The sequence below is a fragment of the Carassius gibelio genome, chromosome B8 (genome assembly GCF_023724105.1).
Source record: "Carassius gibelio isolate Cgi1373 ecotype wild population from Czech Republic chromosome B8, carGib1.2-hapl.c, whole genome shotgun sequence".
In the NCBI taxonomy this organism is placed as follows: Eukaryota; Metazoa; Chordata; class Actinopteri; order Cypriniformes; family Cyprinidae; genus Carassius; species Carassius gibelio.
In genome coordinates, this window is record NC_068403.1 from 11,592,451 (window position 1) to 11,617,751 (window position 25,301).

The following is a 25,301-nucleotide window of genomic DNA, read 5'->3' on the forward strand; positions in this document are numbered from 1 at the left end:
AATCCTTCATTATTCATTTTATACTGTTACATTATTTATTTGTAATTTTTGTAGGTTTGATCCTCCATATATAATTAAGCTATTTGTGGGGATGCAATGAGTATCTGCGACCGCTGGAGGGCGTCGTTGATGCTTATAAAAATTGAGTGTGCATTGCGTGAGCTTGTCCCGTGCATAGCGGTGTTTATACAGGATTCCAAATAGTTTTTTTTTTTTTTTTTTTTTTTTTTTTAATTTGTTTGTTTAGTTTTTCTTATAACACAAAGAAAGGGATGAAAACAAGATTTGAGAATTTTCCTCTCTGTTTCCCATTTCTTAAGCAGCAACTCTACTTTTGCTGTTCTGTGAATGTAATGAACTTTCCAAACTTTAGTAGCTCATTTGGCTAAGAGAACCTGATAAAAAATAAATAAAACTGAGTAATAAAATATCTTATTAATTTAAATTCAGCACTGTTTCTGTTTTGTAGTCAGTTCCTCATAATTGTCGACTGTGAGTTTCATTCACACAGCCCAATTTAGTTCTCTATCAGAGGCTTGGCACACAAGATAAAGGGGTAAAATGGGTTGAGATGTCCTCGAAAAACAGAGAAATTTGGCCTCTCCGGAAGCCATTGCAGCACCTAGGCCTACTCTTGTTTTTAGATTGCCATGTGCCTTGAATACAACTTTTTTTGCCATCCTTAAACTGGCATCGTGATTTAGTGAATCAGAATGAAACTCACTAGTGTTTCCTGTTCTCTATTCGTGGTGGTCCATGGCTCCGGTTGCATTGTTTTTTTGTGCCCAGGACCTCAGTCCAGACCCCGATTTGTATGTTAGTGTACTCAAGGGGCCAAAACTAGTTGCCACAGCAACTGTGTTGAATCTCTCACGGACCCCCGTCCCCTTCCACCCTCTCTCAGCCTCCCCTCTCAGAACTCTGTGAAACAAAACAAACATTGTCCCTTAACAAGAGACAGCGTTCTGTTCAGAAGTGCAGGACATTCAGGTCATATTAGGCCTTTCTCATTGAGTTTAGTCTGAGAATTAGAGGATCCCCCGTACAGGCCACTCAACACTTTCTCACGTCTGCTGAGGGTGACTTGAAACAGGAAGCCCTGGAATCACCTCACCAGACTGTCATTTTGCCCATGCCAAGATCGCTCTTAAAGGTGTACACAAATATTAGGTGAGTGCATCCTTCAGAAAGGAAGAAGGTTAGAGTTCTGAGGCATAGAGTCTGTCTCGTCTTGTGCCCTAAATCAGTTTCCTCTCATTTCCTCTCATTCCAGTGCAGAATGGAAAATGAACTGACTCTCAAGGGAGCCCAGATCAACATCACCAGTCAAACAATGCAATTATATAAACTTCTTGCCTTTTTATTGTTTCTCAGCATTCATCTTGGGCTTTCTTGTTCGATGCAAAATGTTGTGAGCCTATTAAACATTCAGATAAACCCACATCTTGTGGGGAATTTGCAAAATCATTGGTTTGTTTTGACATTTATATTATTATTTATTATCATTTATTATAATTATTATTATTTATTACATTAAATATACAGTACTGTGCAAAATCTTAGGTCATTAGTATTTTCACCAACATAAAATGGTTTTAAGAATATTTTACTATACTACTTGTACTTTACTACTTTAAGGTTATTTCTATGTTTTGCTGTAGTGTCAGTAGGAAATATCAGTTTATTTCAATTTCCAAGCATTTATATTTTGGCATGAATTGTAATAATCCAGTGAGATTTTTGTTTGCACAAGGAGTCTGACAACAAACAGTGCTCCACAGAGATCTGATCTCTTCATCATGATCCAGTCTGTCTGGAATTACTTGAAGAAACAGAAGAAACCAGACTAGTCTGAGACAGACTAAATCCAGAAGAAACATGACAATGTCTCCAAGACTCCTGAAGAAACCTACCTGCACAGATACTGTGAAACGCTTTAGGCACGTTTTTTCCTTGCTACACTTGTGTATAGTTTTCAGATGGCTTTGTAGGAAGGTTTCCTCAGGTGTCTTGAAGATGTTGTCACAGTTCTTCTGGATTTAGTCTGTGTCAGTTTTTTTTTGTTTCTTCAAGTAATTCCAGACAGACTGGATGATGATCAGATCAGATCAGATCTCTGTGGAGCACTGTTTGTTGTCAGACTCCTTGTGCAAACAAAACTCTCACTGGATTATTACGATTAATGGCAAAAGGAAATTTTTTAAATGTAAACTGACATTTCCTACTGGGCCACTAAAGATATACATATAGAAATAACTGGCTTATAATCATTTTTGTTGATGTAAATAGCCTATTAATAGCCTAAGACTTTTGAACAATACTTTACATTCAGATGCAATTGCTCCAGATGCAAAACCTCTAAGCCATCTGAGATTTTTTCTTTTCTTTCTTTTTTATTAAATGAGCATTTTATCAGGCTCATAGTGGCTCAGTAATTTCACTTTAATGGTAATGAAATGGTTATCAGTCATGGCCTAATAAAAATGTTCATTTGATACTCAACTAATGAACTGAAGTGAACTGAACCACATTAAGGTGTTAATAGGTTTACGTTGATACGTTTTTGCATTGTGACATACAGTGACGAATTATTTTCAACCGTAAATTTCGTACACAGTAATGCTAATTTGCAAATAATTTCTTCGTTTGGAAGTACATTGACTGTGAATGCAAGCAAAAAAAAAATTTATGTCTGGTGTTTAAATAGGTTTATAATAAATGTATCTCATTCAATTCAATCGCGACCTCATTCCTTTTCTTTTCTCGGTCGGAGAAAACTATCTAAAGAATTTTGGAGCATGACGTCAAATATGTTTGTCTATACTGAGATCAGTAGCTATCTCTTGTTCAAAGGGACATTGTCCTGGACGTGACCTCAATAAGAACTCATGACACTGAACAACTCATTTGGACAATGAAATAGACTACATTTGAATGCAATTGAATTAACATGAAGTATTACATACTCCAAATCCAAATATGAACATTAGAACTATCTCTCTTAATATACACTTTTTTTAATTCCATGATTTTATTGTTGTGTAATGCTTCCTGTCCTATTGGCATTGAGAGTTGTGAAGAGATTTGTTGATTTGTGGCACAAACTTCATTACAGGGAACAGAGCCTTGTCTGTTCTCCTGCAGTCATTATGGCCAGTGGAGCTCTCTCTTAAAGCCCTGCTCAGTTCTCTAATGAGGCCATTCTCTACCTCGCTCACTTGTCTTCTGAATCTCTGACAGGCTCTGAGCACAAGCCAAAACCACAAGACAGTAGAGGTCCAGCCCCTTCCCAACAACCCCTGCAGCAACACACATGTCAGTCTAACCCAAACATTTGTATCTTTGATTTAGTTTATAATGTTTCACGGTCCACTGAATGTCAGATGATCAATCTGAAGATGTGTTTTTCGAGAGCCCATCTGGAAAAAGGCATCTTTTGTATGACTAATGACTCCTTTCGGTGTGTAAACTGGCTTCCACACACACTGGTCAGCACACCAACAGACATGACAAGCGTACAAACGTTGCACTATTGACAAATTCTTTGATTCCTACATAGACAAGAAAAGGTGGCGAATCCAAGCGGGTTTTTGTTAACACTTGGTCATTCTGGAATAAACACGTGAATTTTTAGACGGTATCTTGGCAACTCAGCCGTAGTCTGGCTATTGATATTCACAGTAGAGGCTTCCATCTCCTTTTCAGAACAATAGAAACCTTATGGGAATGAGGAAACCAAGTGTGCAAGGACAAATCTTCTCCCTCAGACCCTGATGGACATTTGAGAGATTAGTACAACTCTTGACACTATTTCATGAAATTTCAAAGATGAATGAGACAACAAATTATTTAAAAGGCATTTATTGTATAGAGTTTTATCAACTGTTTATGGACTTTAAAAATAATTTGCTTATGAAAGCAGCTATGTGCAAAAGTTCCAATAGTCCCTTGAGGAGGTACACCATTGAGATTCTGTCTTTTTGTCCTACCGTACTACATGAAAGGGCACGGAAAGCTAGTTTGCTCAGGGAGTTTGATTTCAAAAATGATCTATTTACATTCTAATACAGCTGCGGGTTTATATACAGAAATTGACCATCAGTGGTGTACAGTAGACAAATGTTCAGTGGTTATTAATTCAAATTAGTGATAAATAACATTTGCCTGAGTAACAGACAAACACTCCTTACATTTTTGTTTCGCAAGTCTTCCTATTATATGAACAAGACGATGTGTTACTTGTGATCTGGTAGTATTCACTACATTTCTGATCTCACAGAGTGTATAGCTAAATATTTATACATTCTGAGCTATGTGTAAAGTTCATAACTGTCTGTACAGAAATGTAGAACTATGAATGTGGGACATTTGAAGTCCAAATTACAGTGACTTGTATTATCCTTTTAAGACTTTATAGGTACATTGAGCCATCCTGAGATATTATGGGATGAATCTTTAGATTTATGCCAAACTTAGATCTTTAGATCTTAACTTAACATGTTATTTTCCCACTAAGTTTGAACCAAAACCAAAATTCCAAATTGGCCTCAGATTTGTTGAACAATGCTTACGCCCTTCAACGTAACTGTAAGAACTGCTAATGTAATTATGGCCACTCGTGGTTCATGGGAGTGTAGGTCATGGGTTCCATATCATCTCATGATGTCATCACTGGGGGACGGGATCCGCCTACTCAGCTGCCAATGGACAAGATGGTTGAACTGTCCTTGGCTTTGTCAAAAAAAATGGAGGACACATCATTGGTGGTCTTGAGCTTGCCTTCAGCGACATTTTGGGTAGATGAAGAGTTGCTCGGTTGGCATTCTTCACAGCAGCAGCAGCAACAGTCCATGAAGGCCTGGCCTAGAGATTTGCACAGGCAAAGCAGCAGCACTGGTGTCACAGATGACTTAAAGAACAGAAAGAACTGGTTTATGAGGGCCAGAAGAGAAGTCACCTCCTCAGACACCTGGATAGGAGCATACGCCAAAGTCAGGTTGCAAACGTTCTCCGGCAGCGTGCAGACACCATAGACCACGGCTAGAGCCATGACCGTGCAGTTGAGCTGCCGTTCGATTTGCTGAGCGTGCTGAAGCTTTTGTTTTTTGGATGGAGACCGCTCCTCGGGCCGCTTGGGAGAACTTCCGCTCCCGCCAGATACATGGCAGGTGGCCAGCTGACAGAGCAGGGTGAAGACAACAGGTAGACAGAAGTAACAGCCGAAGTACCACCACATGCGTGCATCATGGTAGTTGATAACGAGAGAATAGATGGATTCGGGGAGATCTGCATTTGGACTCATGATGCAGGTGTCCACTTGGTCACCCAGACCAGATGGTGTCACCTGATGCAGCTGCCACAGGAGCAGCTCGGGAGCTGCCAGCACCATGGAGCCAATCCAAACCACCGCCAGCTTGGCCAGGACCTTCTGACAGCGCTCAAATCGTCGGGCCTTTGGCATGGAGCTTGTGGCAGCGTGGAAGCGGTCAATGCCCAAAGCACACAGACTGAACGTTGTCACGCCGAGAGAGGTTACCTGGAGGGTGTGCAAAAAATCAGTATCAGAGTTTAAATGAATATATATTAAATATATATAAAATTTGTGATCAAAATAGACAAGATGCTAATTATCATTGCAGTTAATGTAGCATTTTTTTATATTTTAAAATTCCACTATCAATGTCATAATGAAAAGATTCAGTTATGAATAAAAAGTGCTACAAGTGAATTTAGGAATCATAAAAGTATATGATAAAGTATGAAAAATGAATAAGCCTATTCATCTGAAACTTGATAAAAATGTAATACTGCTATGAATTTTTTTTACATTTGAAAATGTTAGTAAATTACTATCTCTCAAAGTTCATATGACTAGATAAACTTTAAGTGCACACAAGACAATGCAAAAGGCAATCAATATGTTAAAATAAGGGGAAATGCGCAATCAGATTGATCAGTAATAATGAATCAAAATTTTTATGTCACATATATAACCAATATGGTGCTGCTCATACATTGAACATCCCTCTTGATTGTCATAAACAGTAATCATAGATTTACATATAGATTTGTAAGCATTTTAGGTGACTACTAAATGGGTGTTTATAACTGTTAATTCTATGTGCTTTATGAAAACATTAACAAGTTAAAGTTAAAAGGTTATGTTACATGGTCTGTAGTGTTTGAAATCCAGAGTACCGTGTCTGTCTGAATTGAAAAGTTTCTGTTAAAAAATTATATTGGCACTATCTAAACTTAGCCACATTTCAATATATTTTTCAGGTAATTTAGGCCTTGAGAAATTGATCGAGATTAAATGTAAACTTGACACTATGACACACAAGGGCCTCACCTCTATGTAAGGCACAACTCTGCAGGAGAAATCTCCCAGCAGCCTCTTATTGGTGAGTTCATTAAAAACCACCACAGGCAGACAGAAGCACAACACCAGAAAATCCCAAAAAGCCAAACTTGCAAGAAAGTAGTTCCATGCGCTCCTCATGAAGTAATTTTGCCACACAATGCACATTACTGCCAGATTACCCACGACGCCGAAGGCAAACACCACAAAAGCCAGAAAGAGAATCCCATAAGCACTGTAAGAGCTGTCAGTGATGGGAAACAAAGGATTGTGGATTTTTGTGATGCTCCTTTTTGTGGGATCGCTTTTAGGAACCTGTTCACCAGTTACATCAGTGCTGTTTCCATTTTCAGCCAGTGAGGAATTGGTCATCTCTGTGAAGGGCAAAGGACTTGCAGTTTGTGTGTCCGTGGATGCTTTATCTTCATCTTCCTCATTGAGCACTTCTTTCAGTGTGCTTTCTTGTGAATCATGTTGACTAAAGCTATCCTCCTTGACAGGTGTCGTGTCTTGACTTTCTCTTTTTGCTTTTGAAGCACAAGCACTCAGAAGCAAAGCCAGTGTCATAAAATAAATCAATTTATAATCGTGTATCCCCATCTTCAAGGCAAAGTCCAGTGATATACAAGTCGGAGAAAATTGCTTCAAAATCAGTAACTTAAAACAGATAGCACAGGCTGAGGTAAAGACCCTGGTGAAGGCACTGCTGCAGTTGGGGATCCCTTGTCCCAAAAGGCTGTTTTCTCCAGTCCTGTTGACCAGAGAGCAGCTCTCTTATCAAAGCTATGGATGGCTGCTCTCTCTCAATAGGGGTTTATGGAGTCACACCCCTTTTTGCTGTTTTCCTCACTGACTGATGGGTGTGATTGCCCTCTGCTGGCATTAAAATGCTGTTTTAAAAGCACTATAATTTCACTATAATTTACTGAACTGAGTGTTTTAACATGACTGTGAAAGTGAAAGAATAAAACTAGTTTCAAGCTATGGTGAATTAAAGAGATTAAACAAATTGCATAAATGCACATACTACAGTCAGAGGTTTGGAATAATTTAGATTTTTGAATGTTTTTAAACAAATCTTTTTCTAACTAATAAGGCTTTAATATCTATTAAACTGCATTTTTCCCCCTGTGGTTTCAGCATCCATTACTCTAGTCTTCAGTGTCAGATGATCTTTCAGAAATCATTCTCATATGCCAATTTGTTGACGTAGGTTAAAAAGCTGGTTAGATAATAATTTAAAGATGGCATGACTGAAGTTACCATGTCTGAACTTCTAGACATTAGAAGGGGTTAAATGAGAAGATTGCTTCCAGAAAAAAATTGATTGCTTTAGATTTGAATGGGAAAATAACCCATGCATGTGTAAAAACAACATCTCTATCTCTGTGTTTAATCTCAATCAGCATGACATCTGTTAAGCAGAGTTTGCGATATAAACTTTCTGTCTTGTTTGAATATGTGGTTTTCAACACAGAAACACAGATTGCAATGGCTCAACAGACCACGAGTATTAAAATGTGTAATGAATGTTAAATGACCACAGTCAAATGCACTGTGTGACAAAATGTGTCAGCTACAAGCTTTCAGAATCCTTCCTTTGGAGTTAACAGTTTGCACGTGAATAATGCTTAGTAAAGTAACACGAACAACATAAGTGTGAAATGCTAGTGAATCGGAAATTTCCTACTCTTCCCTTTTGGGTTGTGCATAATGTATTTGCATGACATCTTTATTTTTATTTTTTAAATATGCCCAATTTCTAAAATCCAATAATATTCACATGCAGAAAGCTAAGTTTGTTAGCTCAAGATTATTTGATCTAGATAGACCTACAGTATATGACTTAAAATAAGATGATGTCACTAATGTTTATTTGTTCTTGATGGCTGCTGCTCAGCCAATGGCTCTCATGGAAATTGCTAATGCAACAGTTGTGTGTGCGACTGTAATTAACTGACTGTATACTATATACATTAAAATGTAAGACACTCTGCATAAGTGTCATCACAGTTCTTCGTATACTGGAGTCACAGCATACATGGCTGCAAAAATATAAAATGTGATGCTTCATGGGTAGTTACTAAACAGGAAGGAGTGGAACATTTACACATTTTGTGGGTATGGGTGATGGATAGATTATCTATGTTTGATATTATCTCTTGGCTCTACACTCACATGCATGCAGAGAGCATCTAAAATTTACAACAAAACATTTCCTAAATGTTAGCATCCTATCCACATCAGTCAGAAAGAGTTATGGGTGCACATACAGTATCCCATTCCTACAATCAAATAGGTTATCAAGCTATTCTAGACATGTTTGTTTCTTCATTGGAAAAAAATTAGGATAAATTTAGCCTTACAACCTGTCGCTCACCTATGGATCCTCTACAGTGAATGGGTGCCGTCAGAATGAGAGTACAAACAGCTGATAAAAACATCACAATACTTCACAAGTAATCCGGACCACTCCAGTCCGTCGATTAACGTTTTGTGAAGTGAAAAGCTGCAAGAAAATCTCTTTTTTTGGGGTGAACTATTATCTTAAATATTAATTCTATCATTATAATGATATGCAATCACATCACAAAACATTATAAAGTCTTGGTGCAGGGACTGCAAAACCATAACATATAAAATCTAAGTGTTTTAAGACATCTAATACCAACAGAAAATATTATCTTATACCAATGAGGGCATCATTAATGGTTACTCTGAGAGAGACTTTTTCTGGGTTTTTCTCTGCTCCATTTGCAAGAAATGCATGATCTTTTTTTTTTTTTTTTGGTAATATAGTTTTCCTTCTGTTTGATAAGTAGGCTGAGGCATTGTAGAAATCTCCCTGTGTCAATAAGGATATGCGGAACAAATTGTAGGTAAAGCTGGAGGATCCTTTGGTCATGTGCCTTAAGTGTGCACAGGATGCAAACACACTTCCTAGTTAACACCTTTTTTTTTTTTTTGTCTTTCCGACTCTCAGTTGTTATTTGGCTCGTTTGATTTGATCAAGTGATTCCTTTTGAATGTCTTGTGTTATGTAGTCATTTACAGCTCATGCACGTTTTTGTCTGTCTCACCTGACTGTCTGTTAATATGCAGTCAGCCAAAATCTGTGTATGACCTTGCACTTATATGGAGATTAACTAAAAGTGAGATTTAACAAGCCAATGGAGGGTAGCAAAGAACCTGTAAAATACTGGGCTTTGGAGATTAGCCTATGTGAATATAAAAATATTTCCAAATGAGGCCATAGCTAAGGCTAGGAAAAAACCTTATATGGTTTCAGAAATGTTGTTGTGGTTGCATGTGATGCATTCACCGACTGAAGCTCTAATTAGAAAAGAGTCAGCATTTAAAAAGGCCAGAACTTTAGATATTGTATTTTAAATAATAACTGTAAGGTTAAAAGCTTTGCTAATGTGCAGAGTGGTTTTGATGTAATGTCAGGACTCCAGATCTGAGAAGGTGTTCTGTGCTTTCAGCAACATGTCTCACTTCTGTTGTGCGCCTACATTCCCAAAATATGCCAGTAATGACTCAACTAGAGTTTTCCCATTTTAATCAAAAACATGGGGTTGCAGAAGGAGACAGAGTGGGAAAGTCGCAATAAACTTCGAATTGACTTTCAGCGCCAACCAGCAATGCAAATCCAGCCACAATTGCATCCCATCCCTCCTGAAGCTTGATTTGAATGCAAATTTGCCTGGCCATCCATTTTGAATACTTGGAAACACAGCTTGACATTCAGAGCAAGTACTTGTGCACAGATGTGATTTTGCATGGCACAGCTTTGTGTGTAGGTATCTTTTCTTGCTGATGGTTGCGTTTAAATGGCTCCTTATTGTGAATAATGATTTTATATACCAACTTGACATAATGCAACCTTTTTATACACACATGAATGGAAAGATGGATTGCACCTTTCTCAACTGTGAATCTAAAGCCTCTCAGCATAAACCACAACACATCAAAAGTGTGAAACTCTATTGCTGTAGTAACTGTCAGTACCAAATACTGATAATATTCACCAAGTCTTCATTATTGTAATTATGCACAAAGACATCACTTGGTGGATCAGATATGATTAATAAACATGGTTGCTGAAGCTGAACTTGGCCTGACAAAACAAGAATAAAATTAGATTGTGCATCTATATTTAATCCAAAAGCCCCTTGTATTGTGTTGCTGAATATCATGTTTTGTCTTAGGAACTAAAGCAGGAAATTTAGTCCAAATGTATAAAATGAGAGGTTGGGTGGATCTGTTTATTTAGAAGCCTGTGCAGCTTTCTCATAGAGGAACCTTCTCCTACTCTGACCCTTAAAATTAAATGTTGTTGTTGTAATATAACGCTAGTCAGATTATACATTAGATTCAACTGTATTAAATATTCTCACACACATATATTTTAGGTCATCATTTAAGTGATTTTTCTCATAATTTTTTTTTTTCATAAACCAATTTATGGCCTAGCTGAGTAATTGTGCAGTTAATAGGTACAAAACTATCAAATATCCACAAAAACACAGCATAAATGTATAGTTGAGAAGTAAAAAAACAAACAAACAAATAAATAAATAAATAGTAATAATAATTATATATATATATATATATATATATATGTATATATATATATATGTATATATATGTATATATGTATATATATGTATATATATGTATATATGTATATATATATATATGTATATATATATATATGTATATATATTTTATATATATATATATATTATTTTTTTTTTTACATACATGGTGGCCTAATGGTTAGAGATTCAGGCCTATGTAGTTCGCGCCAAATGGCTCATATTCTAACACAAAGAGCTGTCTGTCCAGTAGTGTCCTCGATAGTTTTAACTGTCAGGGCTCGCTGTTGCTTGCAGTATGGAGAGTATATGTTAGCGAGTCTCATCTGTATTTTCCACGCGGTGCCTCCCCTACAGGCGTGTTTTGACTTGACAAAGTTACGCGTGCTTCCTGGTTCGAAGCACTGTGACCTCAGGTACGCTGCGAAACTCCAACAACGAGTCATTTCTGCTTGTTGGAGGTCTGCGCTTGACATTCCCAGCTGCACATCCAACCGGGAATTAACTTTTGTTGGCTGTCTTTCCTTTGCACGTTTTCCAACTCTACCGGGATGCATTTATATTTCAACTGTGGGTGAAGCGCATGCCTACCCCCGCTTTATATCAGGAAGAGTTTGTAAGAAAAGTGTCCGGGCTTCTCAAGATCAGACTGAAGCATCTAGACTCCTGCGTGCTGTAAATAGCAAAGATGTCTGATTCGGCGTCCAGTTTTCTGCATATAGGAGATATTGTCTCTCTGTATGCAGAAGGAACTGTCAATGGCTTTATAAGCACACTGGGGTAAGTGTCTTCTTTCATTGACTTATCTGTCTTCCTGGCTGCCTTCACCTCAGTCCAAGACCCTGCACAAATGATAGTTTTTAATGTGACATCAAAACAGTAAATCATAGCCATCATTGTGTAATTTAATTTCTCATCAGTTGAGTTTATTTTGAAATTAAATGATTGGCATTCTAGTCTTGAGAACTCAAGCGTTGCTCTTTTTCTTTGCTGTAGTTGGGTGTACTGTGGCTTTCTTTTACTCTTGAGCTTTGATGTGTTTGCGTTTATGGTTTGCAAAAAGATCGAGAGCTGCACACAGGTGTGCAGTTAAGTTACAGTGTGCAGTTAACTGCCTAGAATCTTTTCATTCACATTTTTGATTGATAGGCAGACTTTCAGACAATTATATATACTATAAATGTGCATATTTTATAGTAAGGACACCACAAATCCATTCAAACAGTTTCACTTGATGTCCATGCCTTTAAATAAAAGCGCAGTCTTGATTTAACATGTACAATAAAGCCTGTTCGTCATAAATGGAGAGACCTTTTACTGTTATTCTGTATGAACTGTATGAACTTTTCAGCCCAAACCTTACTGTTGTTTTAATGTCAGGAGGGAATACCACTCTTGTTTTGGATCTGGGCCAGATGCAAGAACAAAAAGATGGAGACACTCAGCTTAAAAAAAGCAAAGGTTTTGCAGGAATGACTCTCTGAAATGGCATTCAGAAGTGTCCAGGGTTTTTCCTTGGGCTATTTCAGCCGTTCGGGGTCGACCAGTGTTTTATTGTACTGGCGTGGCAACCTATAAACACGTTTTAACCTGTTTCTTCTTAGAAACCCTCAAAGGCTGCTTGCAGTTGCAGGCTACTCTAGGGGTATTATTGAGTAGGACTGGATATATAATATAACATAATTAGACCTTAAAGGTTGCAGGCCAGGACTGAGGCTCTTTCAGAGTTCATGACTTGTAACTCTTTATTACCGCTGATGTGCCTCTTGAAGGCTTTTGAAGAATCGTTTTATTGAGGTGACTCTTGTGTATTTACCTTCCCAGGCTGGTGGATGATCGTTGTGTCGTGGAGCCAGCAGGTGGAGATCTAGACAACCCTCCCAAAAAATTCAGAGGTATTTTATAGCTTTTAAAATAATCTTTCACACAGCTAAATGTAGTTCCAGAATGATTATTACATACTGTAGCTCTTTGGAAGTCTTGATTCTGATCTTGATTCTTTCATTGATAGTTAGAAGTTTGTGGTTCCCAGAGAGACATTAAAAATAAGAAGACATGTTGCATATTAGTTCAATATGCTACATAACTATTCTGGATAATAGCAAATGTGAAAAAGTAGCATGTAAAATACATTTGGCTGGTTTGAGTTAACTGGTATTGATAAGTTATATTTACTTAAGTCCTGTTGAGCAAGCTGCTATTTAGGTTAGTGTTGGTTTGTTGGTAACTAACTGGGTCATGTGCAGTTAAGTAACCTCAAACCATTAACCCGCCAACCCATGAAGGTCAGATCTGATCTGCAGATGATACAAAAGTTTAGTTGAGATCAAATGTGAGCAAGTACAAAATGATGTTTTCCTGTGAAAGTCCAAAGCTAATTTTTAAATATTTTATTCTTTCCCAAAATTCTGTATTTTCTCTAAATGTAGTCACACCAGTATCTACAATGTTTTATTTGTCATTTTATTTTTTTATTAATTTCTTCACATTTTCTGAAAACAGACACACAAACAGCGGGTACAAATGTTGTTTATTTTGTATTTTTTTAATCTAGATTGCCTCTTTAAGGTTTATCCCATGAACCGATATTCTGCCCAAAAACAGTTCTGGAAGGCTAAACAGGCAAAACATGAAAAGGATAAGATTGGAGACATGGTGCTTCTTCAGAAATTGCAAGTAAGTCACAAACAATTCTACTGAATTTAGATCATCAGCAAATTGAATCTTTTGGTTTTTAATTACAACTGTGAGCAAAGAGGAATCTGATGTATGTAATATGTTTGCTGTCACACATTTCATATGATGATTGACATTTGAGCTGCTTGCAGTTCTTTGTTGCTCATTTGTTTTTTGTTTTTTGTTTTGTTTTGTTTTTTGGTTCCGTACCAAAGCATGCAGCTAATTTGGAACAAAAACAGAATGAGGCCGAGAACAAAAAGGTCCATGGGGATGTGGTAAAATACGGAAGTGTCCTTCAGGTGAGAATCAGATGGTTTTTACAGGTTGTTTTTCTATAAATACATATTTGCTGATTGTTTTATATATATATATATATATATATATATATATATATATATATATATATATATATATATATATATATATATATATATATATATATATATAAAAGTGTGTGTATATATATATATATATATATATATAAGGGTATGTAAAGCTCTGTCAAACAGATGTATATTCCCGACAGCTAGACCTAAGTGTAAAACCATTTAATCCCTTATATAGAGGAGTAGAAATGTGCAGTTCTTGTTTCTAGAAACAAAAGATTAAGAGTTATCCTAGTCACCCAATCTAATCATGCATTTCATTCAAGATTCAAGGCGCAACACCAACTATGGACTCTAAGAAGAGCGATTATTTGACATTTTAGCTGTTAAAAAAAGATGCTTCTGTAATATGGGGACACTGGGAATTGACTGGATCTTGAATATTTTCAGAATGTAATTGGCTGGACGCGGTCTGTATATGACCTTAGGTGGGTTAGTTATATTAGCAATGAATGAAATGAAAGCCATTCTGATAAAATATAAAGCAGATAAATATTTTTTTTCTTCGGAATAACATGCACCAATGACTCTTGCACATTATTTGCATTAATAAACTAAACGAATTCCCTTTTTGTTTTGTTGACTTATGTAGACATGCTGAGGTTGTTATTGGGGTCACAACTGTACCCGCATATCTTTATCTGAGTGAGAAAAGGCAAAAAAGAAATGTGTTTCCTCCCTGTTAGTGATGTCAGTTAAAGATAATTGCCTACAGCAATGCCACACTATAGGAAACGGTGCCTTTTCCTGTTACTATAAGGTATCCTAAAATTAAAAAAATTCCTTTGGGTTAAAGCTGCTTCTTAATAAACCAGCCGACATGCTTTTTCTTCCTTCTTTTCTTTCACTGGAATAACGTTGTAGTCTTTAGGAATTGTTGTATAGTTTAACGCTCAGTGGCAGAGGAGGTGCTAACATATTAAAACCTACACATTCAAGATTTTTGCAAGGTCTTTTTTTAGACAATAAGGAAGTACTTTCTTTCTAATAAACTCTGTAGTAGGTGCAGTGCTGTAGAAAAAAAGCAACAAACCACAAAGGCTGTGTGGTAAAGTGAGAGAGTGTTGTTGGCACGATGGTCTCGAGTGACTTGCATGTATAAAAAGTAAGCAACAATATTATTTAACATACAAATGTTCAGTTAATAATTCAATTTATTAATTCAGATCATAACAATTCTTCCGTCAGGTCATAAAATGTGTTAGGGACACCTTGTGTGGCTCATGCAACCCTATCATAGAGGCTTTTTATATTTAAGAAAGAGTTTACAGACTAGACGTTTTTATTTTAATAAATGTTGATGTGTTTTCAGCTCCTGCACATGAAGAGCAACAAGTATTTGACGGTGAATAAGCGTCTCCCAGCGTTGCTGGAGAAGAATGCAATGCGTGTCACTCTTGATGGGACGGGGAATGAGGGATCTTGGCTTTTTATCCAACCTTTCTGGAAGCTCAGAGCCAATGGTGACAATGTAATTTCACACACGCATATGCAAGCATACAAGAAACTCAAAAGTCACACAGTATGAACAAGCTTATAAGGGTAAATCACACGAAACTTGTCAAGAACATTCCAGTGTCATATTTAATGCCAAAATCATTAAATGCCATAAAAACAAGAAATTAGCATAAAGGACTTACTTGTAGTAAAATAAACATTAACTGAAATAAAGAAAAAAAAAAACGTTTTATTTCAGCTACTTTCCAAGGCATTTTAATTAAATTTTACTTTATATAAAATAAAAGCTATGAAGACATGAAATAAAAAAAACCAACAAAATTACCAAAACTTTAACCATATTTAAAAAAGAAAATAGGAAATAAAAGATAAAAGCTCAAAATATTAATAATAACTATAATAGTGTTGCTATGATACTAAAATAACACTGCTTCCCTCCCATAGCTTTTGTGACTAATGTGAAAATAAACAAATTATACAAATAATCTACAAGTGTAAGTTTGGGGTGGATACTCCACCCCAAAATGAAAATTTAGTTATTAATCACTTACCCCTATGTTGTTCCAAACCCGTAAAAGATTCTTTCTTCTTCAAAACGGGGTAAGCGATTAAATAACAACATTTTAATTTTGGGGTGGAGTATCCCTTTAAATCAAGTATTTACATTATGCAGTATTTGTTTCATTTGTTCTTAATTTATTTGATTTATTACTGTAACATTTTTACTGTCATAGATTTAAAAAATACTGTTTTAAAGATAATTGAATGAAAATCATAGAAATAACATCCTTTTATTTCACAATGTAGAAAATATTTTTTTTTTAAACAAGCTTGGCTTTCTGTATGCAAAATGCTTTTTTACATGTTTTTTCTTATGGTTTTGGACTGCAGTATAACCTTGCATGCTTTTCTGAGATTCACCTTTATACCTTTATTCACTTTGCACCAATATACACATACACCTGTGTTTTTTTTTACTTACTTGCACACCTAATAATTACATATTATGGTCTATATAAACAAATATAGACACGTGTACTCAGCGCGCACACAGTCAACATACACACACAAAGTTAGGTAAAATGCATGCAAATGACCCTATACACATACTGTATAAACAGGTTTCTCTAGCTAATCCTACTTTAAATGTTTGTAGATTGCTTCTCCCTTGTGTAAACTGATAGAGATGTACATATTTGCTCTTTGGATATCTGTGGCAGTGACAGTCGTTATGAGCACCTCACTGAATCATTTGTACTTACCTGTACATTTCAGGTGGTAGTTGGAGATAAGGTGATCCTGAATCCTGTGAATGCTGGACAACCTCTCCATGCCAGTAATTACGAGCTTCCCGATCACCCAGGGTGCAAAGAGGTGGGCCTGTTTGAGAAGACATGATCGGTTAGCCTTGAAGTTTTTTGTCAACATGCCTGTGAAGTAGACCGAGGGATTGTGGTTGATTGCAAGCAGCCCAATAGACACATTAACACATAACTTGAGACTGTGAACTAGTTGTTGTCATTTCTCCAAAACGTACATGTTTTCTGAGATTAGTAATGGTTCTGTGAAGAAAAGTCTGCAAAAAAAAAAGCTTAAGTGAGTGCTGTGTACCACTGTCTTTTAATAATGTAAGACTGCCCCCTACAGATCAATTCAGTCAACAGCAACACCAGCTGGAAGATCAGTCTGTTTATGATGTTCAGTGACCATAAAGATGAAGTCCTTAAGGGAGTAAGTGCAGCGAGCGCATGCAAAAGTCATTATGACAAACATCTGCTGTAGTTCGTACCAACAAATCTATGCTGTTATTTTGCTGTTTTTAGAATGAATGCTAAGCCGTATTTCATGTTTTCAGCATTTGCATACACCATAACCACAGTTTCAAACCAGTTTTATGATATATATATCTGAAGCCAAGCCAGTTATGTCGATATCTCATATGCTTTTCATGCATAGGGAGATGTGGTGAGGCTTTTCCATGCAGAACAGGAGAAGTTTCTGACCTGTGATGAGTACAAGTCTAAGCTGCATGTGTTCCTGCGCACAACTCTGCGTCAGTCTGCTACTTCAGCCACCAGCTCTAATGCATTATGGGAGGTTGAGGTAAGAGCCTCCTCATAGATTGATTTAGCAGATTTCCTGCTAAATCCTGGTAGGATTTAGATTCAGTTGTGTGTGGGACTATGTCCTCAAAGAAGCCAAATGAATTTGTATTGCAAATTAGAAATTTGTATTCTAAATTATTAGCTGTTTTTCATTTCAATTTATATATTATATCATGTAGTATTTTTAGAAGCCTGTTACCTGATTCTTTTTATATGATGTGAAGAGATTAATTGATCAATTTAAACTTTTAAGGATACATTTTTAAGGTCATTTTTCCTATTTGGAGGCGGAAAGGTGCCTCCATAGTGTCATAATGTTTGCTTGTTGGTCGTAGGTGGTTCACCATGATCCGTGCCGGGGAGGAGCAGGACATTGGAACAGCCTGTACCGATTCAAACACTTGGCCACAGGAAACTATCTTGCTGCTGAAGTAAAGCCCTCCGGATTTATAGTAATCTCATATACTGTATGGTTTGATTATATTAGAAGGACTTATTTACATGATTTATTTGTGTTGCAGGAGAACCCAGGTTATAAAGAAAACAGCAATGATATAGAGGTAGGTTAAAAGGACATGTTCTGTATGCATGGTAACCAATGGTAAAACTTTCTGGTAGACATCTCACTGTATGATATCATATTTATCATATTTAGATCATGATTTTAAAAATTGCATGCAAATTGACTGTTATATAGACTGTTCTTATCTTATGTGTTCTCCTTTTCTCTCAAAAAGTCACTTGTATTTTGTCTGTAGGTGGATAGTAGCCGTATCAAGAGAAGCCTAGGAGAGAGGATCAAATACAAGCTAGTTGCAGTGCCTCATGGGAATGACATCGCCTCTTTGTTTGAGCTGGACCCCACCACACTGCAGAAGACTGATTCATTTGTGCCTCGGTATTCAGTTCTATGCTTCACTCTCTCTCTGTTTGTTTTGCTGCATTCTGTGGGATAAATTCATTTTTATTAAGAACTTGATTAAAGGATTCCTGCCACATATTCATCTTCTCACTGTCCAACAGAAATTCTTATGTCCGATTCCGTCACCTGTGCACAAACACTTGGATCCAAAGCACCAACATTCCCATCGACATTGATGAGGAGAGGCCTATTCGATTAATGGTGAAGAACTTTCTCTGTACAGTCTGTCTAACGCTCACTTCTTAATGCTGAGAATTCTGAATATATTTACGTCTGAAACATTTAGTTCAGACTTCACTTAATTTTGTACCAGGTAAATTTAAAACAGAAGTTGTATGTTTTACAGCAGAATTCATTCATTTATTTGCTAAGTGTTGCATATCAAATAATTTAATAATTTTCATTCATTTTAAATAATTGGATTAATTTTATTACACTACCGTTCAAAAGTTTGTGGTCTGTAATATTTTTTAAATGTTTTTGAAAGAAATTTCTTATGCCAAGATAGATGGCAAAAATTAGCATTAACAAAAAAATGGGATAAAGAACAATAAAGACCTATTTTTCTTTTTTCTGGCTGTCATAGAGTTAATTTTCAGTGTAAATGTGAAAATGGCTGACATATTAAGGATGTATGTAGTATTTTTTTTCTTTTTTTCTCTGTATTACTCCTGTTGACTTGTTTTTTTTCTCTGTTGTATATAGTTTTTTTTTCTAAAATTCTTATGCCAAGTTTACATTTTTTTTGTAACCTGTAATAATTTTGTGAAATATTTCTACAATTTTAATAAATTTTGTGTTTTGGTATATCTATCTTAACGTAATATTTTGTACTTTTATTTTATATTTATTTTTATGTAATTTATACCGGTCATGTGAAAGCTCAATTAATTTATTTGTTTGTTTGTGGAAATTACACATTTATTTCAAGATTCTTTGATGAATAGAACACTCAAGAGAACTGCGTTTATTTCTATATATATTTATTTGTTCCTTTTTCTTTCTCCTCTGTTCCTCCTTTTCTTCTGCTAGCTGGGCACCTGCCCCACCAAAGAGGACAAGGAAGCCTTCGCCATTGTCTCTGTGCCGGTCATGGAGATTAGAGATCTAGACTTTGCAAATGATGCCAGCCTCATGTTGAGCACCGTAGTCGACAGGTTCAACTCCGGTTTCCTAAGTCCTAATGACAGAAGGTAGAGTTGACATGAAACGCAAGCACCAAAGCAGAGTCTCAGCCTGAAGGATTTTGACCCTAAATAGCAGTTTTATTTCACTTTGTAAATATCTGTAAAGTAAAGCTATTTTAGAATATATTGTGTCAGATCTTCATGCACCCTTTCTATTCAAAGGTATGCCATTAAACTGCTGGAGGATGTGGTTTTCTTTGTCGTCGATCAGTTGAACAATGGCCAGCCAGCCCTGGAGGTGACTATGAACAAGCCCAACCGAGAGAGACAGAAACTTATGAGAGAGCAGAACATTCTCAAACAGGTCAGTTGACAAATTATGGTGTTGTCTGCAGATGAAACATCATTGTTGGTGAATGTTCTACTGAATGATTTGTTTCTGCTTAGATATTTGGGATCATTAAAGGCCCGTTTAAACAGAGGGGCACCGATCCGCCTCTGCTGACGTTGGAAGAGCTGTCTGACCAGAAATACGCCCCTTATCAATACATGCTCCGACTGTGCTACAGGGTGCTGCGTCATTCACAAGAGGACTACCGTAAGAATCAGGTACTCCAATCCATACTAACACAGGTGCACAAGAATGGTCAATTGTATGAATGGCATTCAGACTTCCTGTCACACTAGAAAGAGCCACAAGACAGCATTCAAAGATGGGGATTTGTCTTCCAGGAACACATAGCCAAGCAGTTTGGAATGATGCAGTCTCAGATCGGCTATGATATTCTGGCTGAGGACACCATCACAGCCCTGCTACACAACAACCGCAAACTGCTGGAGAAACACATCACTAAAACCGAGGTGGAGACTTTCGTCAGTCTGGTTCGAAAGAACAGGGAGCCCAGGTAAGATTAACCTTAAAATTATCCATTTTAAAAATGTGATTTATAGGTCTGAATAAGTAGTGGAAATGAATTAGTGCTGGCAAACAATTCATCGCATCCAAAATAAAAGTTTTTGTTTACTTGATATGTGTGTGTGTGTACTGTGCATATTTATTATGTTTGTGTAAAGACACACACTGACAGCATATATATATATATATATTTTTTTTACGTCACACTAGAAAGAGCCACAAGATACATGTATATTAATATAAATTATATTAGATATAATATATAAATGTAACATATTTCTGTTAAATATACATGCATGTGTGTGTATTTATATATACAGTACATAATAAATATACACAGTGCACACATATTATGTAAACAAAAATGTTTATTTTGGATGCAAATAATCTGAAATTAATACAGTCTTTTAAGTTCTAAACATTTGTTTTGCTAGGGTTAAAAATGCAAATTTTGAGTGTAATGTCAATGAAAAAAATGTAATTAGCTGGAAAGGTCATATAAAGTAATGCTCAAAATGTTTGGTTATTAATTTATTGGTAAATTTTGAAGCTCCTCCTTTTTGATGCTCCTCCATTATTTTTAGGTATTCCTTCTTTTTTTTTGTCCGTAGCTTATAACACCTGTGTCTGTAAATGTCTATTCTTTGTTTATGTACTGATTTGCAGGTTTCTGGACTATCTATCGGACTTGTGTGTGTCCAATAATGTTGCGATCCCAGTAACTCAAGAGCTGATCTGTAAATGTGTGCTGGATGCCAAAAACCAAGATATTCTCATGAAAACAGAGTAAGTTCACAAAAAATTGCGTAGTATGTCTGTCTTGGGTTATGTGCTCATGCGAGCTATGTCTGTGTTTGTGAAGGCGGCGAGCCGCTAAAGACACACAGCACACCTCAGAGTATTTAGAAGAGTTTGGAGAGGAGGATGAAGTTTGGCTGATCTGGTCTGATAAGGAGAAGGAGAATAAGACCCATGAGAAGAGCATTCGACAGCTTGCCCAGGAGGCCCGGCAAGGGAATGTGCTTGATGAAAATGTGCTGACATATTACAGGTAATGAAAAGAAGGAAATAACCAGGCCTGTCAGTTGATTAAACCCTTTGTTAAACTTTTAAATAATCGATGTGTGCTGTCAGTTTAACATGTTAATGTAGTACAGTCAGCTTTTTAGACTTAGAGCTGATTGTACTAAATGAACATGTTAAATTGACAGCAGATTATTTCACTATTTTATTATTGCTGGCAAAAAATCATCTATTTACATCTGCACGAATTTATATATATGTATAATGTTTTTTTTTCAGGTACCAGCTCAAACTGTTTGCACGAATGTGTTTTGATCGCCAGTATCTGGCCATAGATGAGATCTCAAAGCAGCTGGATGTGGAGCTGATTTCCCTCTGCATGATGGATGAGACTCTTCCCTTTGACCTGCGGGCGTCTTTCTGTAGACTCATGTTACATGCACACGTCGACCGTGACCCTCAGGAGCTTGTGACGCCCATCAAGTTTGCTCGTTTGTGGACCGAGATCCCCACTTCTATCAGCATCAAAGAGTGTGTTCATATACCCAGACAATCACCTTATATGACTTAATAAAGCATTTTTTAAAGCATACTTTATTACACTAAAATTCAAAAGTTTGGTGTTGGTAAGATTTTCTTCATTTTTTTTAATTCACCCAAACTGCATATATATGACCCTGCACCACAAAACCTTAAGTGTCTTAAGTGTCAAGTGTTAAGTGTTTGAGATGTATACATCATAACGTCATCACAACATTAGCTTTCTATTGATGCATTGTTTATTAGGATATGACAAAATTTGGCCGGGAGACAACTATTTGAAAATCTGAAATCTGAGGATGCAAAAAAAATCTAAATACTGAGAAATTCACCTTTAAAGTTGTCCAAATTAATTCTTAGCAATGCATATTACTAATCAAAAATGAAATGTTGATATATTTACGGTACAAAATATCTTTATAGAACATGATCTTTACTTAATATCCTAATGATTTTTGGATTAAAGAAAAATCTATAATTTTGACCCATACAATGTATTTTTGGCTATTGCTACAAATATACCCCAGCGATGTAAGACTGGTTTTGTGGTCCGGGGTCACATATATTTTAATAATATATAAAAAAATGTGATTTATCACTGTGATGGCAAAACTGAATGTTAAGCAGTCATCTAATATACTGAATAAATATTTAATTTATTTTGAAAAAAGAAATTATCCCAACCTTTTGAAAGATAGTGTATGTAAAGACATTAAACTTTTTTTTAAATAGCAGTATGCAATCACTGTTTAAACAATGAAAGGTGTAATTACACTGTTTTCTGTTGTAGTTATGACTCTCACTTGGACTATTCACGAGACAATAAAAAGAACAAGTTTGCCAATACGATGGCTTTTATGGAGGAGTACCTCAACAACGTTCTCATCGATGACCTGCCTTTTGCCAATGAGGAGAAAAACAAGCTTACATATGAGGTACAGTTATATATTAAAACATGTAAATGCTAACACTAATATTCCTAAATGACTTTCACATATTTGCTTTTTTTACATTGTGTGTAGGTGGTGAGCTTGGCGAGACATCTCATCTACTTTGGGTTCTACAGTTTTTTTGAGCTTCTGAGGTTGACCCGCACCCTCCTGGGAATCATAGACTGCACTCCGAGTAATGCTAACATCAGTCCAGTGTTTAGTGATGATGGCAGTGGTTAGTATTCAAAAACTAGCTTACAGACTGAATGACACAACTAAACATCCTAGAGTCCAAAATGGCCAATTGAAATGTTTCGTCTTACTAGGTAAGAATGTTAGACGATCCATTCATGGCATGGGGCAGATGATGTCCACCATGGTGCTAAACCGCAAGCCATCCCAGTTCCCCGGCCCTGGTCGCCCTGGTGCTCTAGACAACCAGGCCGGCAGTAAAGATAGCATTGACACACAGGACATCACTGTCATGGACACCAAACTGAAGATCCTGGAGATATTACAGGTAGATGCTGTCGAAGATGGCAACAGCTTAATGCTCTCAGTGCTGGCAATATCGGAAAATCCTAATGGTTTTGTGCAGTTCATCCTCAGTGTACGCCTGGACTATCGGATTTCCTTCATGCTCTCCGTCTTCAAGAAGGAGTTTGTGGAAGTCTATCCTATGGGAGATGCAGATGCAACGCATCATACGGAGCATGAGGGTAATGATGTTTAGATAAATAGTCAACTCTTGTAAGTGTCACAACCTGACTACTAATCAAATAACATTTATAATATTAATAGAATCGATCAACTACTACTAATCTACTAATCCCTCTACTCTTGTTTTCATTTTTGTGTTTGTCTCAGAGCCTCGTTCTGGTGAGAGTGGCAATGTTTCTTCATTACTTGATTCTTAAAATTAATTCCAGAAAGGTGTAGTGTGTAATTTTGTTTTGTTCACTAAATATGCTCAGTATGCAAAACAACTATTAGTAAGTCATTATTACATGGAAAATCCTGTTTGATTTCTGCAGATCCATATGATGCCTCTAGTGGCTCAGAAATTACACACTTCAACTTTAATGGATGTCCATTTTAAATCTAATTAAATTTAGGTTAGAAGTATGAGTAGCTTGAGTTTGTTTTCTGATTGTACATTTGTGTACTGATATTTTAAACAGCTTCCATCAACCTCCAGCACATTGGAGAGCAGGCAGAGGCCATGTTTGGGATTGGGTACGTCATTGAACAATTAATTCTATTTCCACATGACTGTTCATCATGTGTGTGACCCTTGTGCTGTGTGACCTCTCTTTGACTTTACCCTGACCGTAAAGGAAAGGAAACAGCATTCTGGAAGTGGACGATGAAGGGGGACGAATGTTTCTGCGTGTTCTGATCCACCTCATCATGCACGACTACCCTCCGCTGGTTTCCGGGGCCTTACAGTTGCTCTTCAAGCACTTCAGTCAAAGACAAGAAGTCCTCCACACCTTTAAACAGGTAGAATGTACAGCCCATTTAAACATATACAAACAACTTGCTTTTATTGACCTCGAGGTAACACCATTCTGCAGGAAAATCACATCCCTAGGTTTGCAAAATGGGCTGACAGTACAATTGACATTTGACTTCTCATTTGCATGCAGCAAATCACAGTTCCTGTGGCACAAAATGAAAAAGTACTGGTGGTTAAAATGCAAACCCTTTGGTAAAGATCAAAATCAAAAAAGTTCTTCATCCTGCTGTGTTTGTTCCCCTCAGGTCCAGCTTCTCATTTCAACTCAGGATGTGGACAACTACAAACTCATAAAACAAGATCTGGATCTTCTGCGCACCATGGTGGAGAAGTCTGAGCTTTGGGTCATAAAAAAAAGTAGCTCTGGGGGAGATGGGAAGAAAGACAAAAAAGACAAGAAAGACAAAAAAGACAAAAAAGAGGCTGCGCCTGTGAGTCATGCAGGTGGGATTATGTATAACAGGATAATTAGGTGAAAGAAGCTTATTTTTATTTGCCTTTTCATGCAGGCATCTCCGCAGGAGGAGACCGATACAAAGAAACAGAATGTTGAAAAGAGCAATGAAAGCTACCAGAATGTCAAAGAGGTGATGTTCTAAGTGTATTTGTCTGTTGATCAATGATATATTAGATTAATTACAGTGGGGTCTAAAAGTCTGAGATAGTATATTGCACTACTGTTCCAAAAATTGGGGACAAAAAAACAGATTTTTTAAATTTAATTAATACTTT

The 25,301-nt window shown here is 36.6% G+C and overlaps 2 protein-coding genes across 3 annotated transcripts in view; one reads left to right on the plus strand and one right to left on the minus strand.

The window, feature by feature from the left end:
* Positions 1-3,845: 3,845 nt before the first annotated feature.
* On the minus strand, positions 3,846-7,135 carry LOC127963052 (G-protein coupled receptor 37-like 1). Its single transcript, XM_052562711.1, has 2 exons — positions 6,353-7,135; positions 3,846-5,536 (listed from the first exon to the last, which is right to left on the minus strand). The coding sequence occupies exons 1-2, from the start codon at positions 6,959-6,961 to the stop codon at positions 4,694-4,696; spliced, it is 1,452 nt and encodes a 483-aa protein (XP_052418671.1). The 5' UTR covers positions 6,962-7,135; the 3' UTR covers positions 3,846-4,693.
* A 4,078-nt stretch (positions 7,136-11,213) lies between these two features.
* The window catches only part of itpr3 (inositol 1,4,5-trisphosphate receptor, type 3), a 31,840-nt gene continuing 17,752 nt past the window's right edge, over positions 11,214-25,301 (plus strand). The window contains exons 1-27 of one of the 2 annotated variants that reach the window (XM_052562644.1): positions 11,214-11,742; positions 12,787-12,857; positions 13,517-13,638; positions 13,854-13,940; positions 15,340-15,498; positions 16,761-16,859; positions 17,133-17,216; positions 17,442-17,588; positions 17,926-18,021; positions 18,112-18,150; positions 18,349-18,488; positions 18,614-18,713; positions 19,545-19,705; positions 19,862-20,003; positions 20,087-20,248; positions 20,372-20,544; positions 21,222-21,341; positions 21,418-21,606; positions 21,858-22,109; positions 22,909-23,053; positions 23,141-23,285; positions 23,377-23,570; positions 23,649-23,769; positions 24,232-24,286; positions 24,388-24,553; positions 24,815-25,000; positions 25,079-25,156. In XM_052562644.1, the coding sequence (XP_052418604.1) occupies positions 11,651-11,742; positions 12,787-12,857; positions 13,517-13,638; positions 13,854-13,940; positions 15,340-15,498; positions 16,761-16,859; positions 17,133-17,216; positions 17,442-17,588; positions 17,926-18,021; positions 18,112-18,150; positions 18,349-18,488; positions 18,614-18,713; positions 19,545-19,705; positions 19,862-20,003; positions 20,087-20,248; positions 20,372-20,544; positions 21,222-21,341; positions 21,418-21,606; positions 21,858-22,109; positions 22,909-23,053; positions 23,141-23,285; positions 23,377-23,570; positions 23,649-23,769; positions 24,232-24,286; positions 24,388-24,553; positions 24,815-25,000; positions 25,079-25,156 (3,525 nt within the window). In that variant the 5' untranslated portion in view covers positions 11,214-11,650. The remainder of the gene's footprint in view (positions 11,743-12,786; positions 12,858-13,516; positions 13,639-13,853; positions 13,941-15,339; positions 15,499-16,760; positions 16,860-17,132; positions 17,217-17,441; positions 17,589-17,925; positions 18,022-18,111; positions 18,151-18,348; positions 18,489-18,613; positions 18,714-19,544; positions 19,706-19,861; positions 20,004-20,086; positions 20,249-20,371; positions 20,545-21,221; positions 21,342-21,417; positions 21,607-21,857; positions 22,110-22,908; positions 23,054-23,140; positions 23,286-23,376; positions 23,571-23,648; positions 23,770-24,231; positions 24,287-24,387; positions 24,554-24,814; positions 25,001-25,078; positions 25,157-25,301) is intronic. The other variant, XM_052562645.1, reaches the window with a different exon arrangement.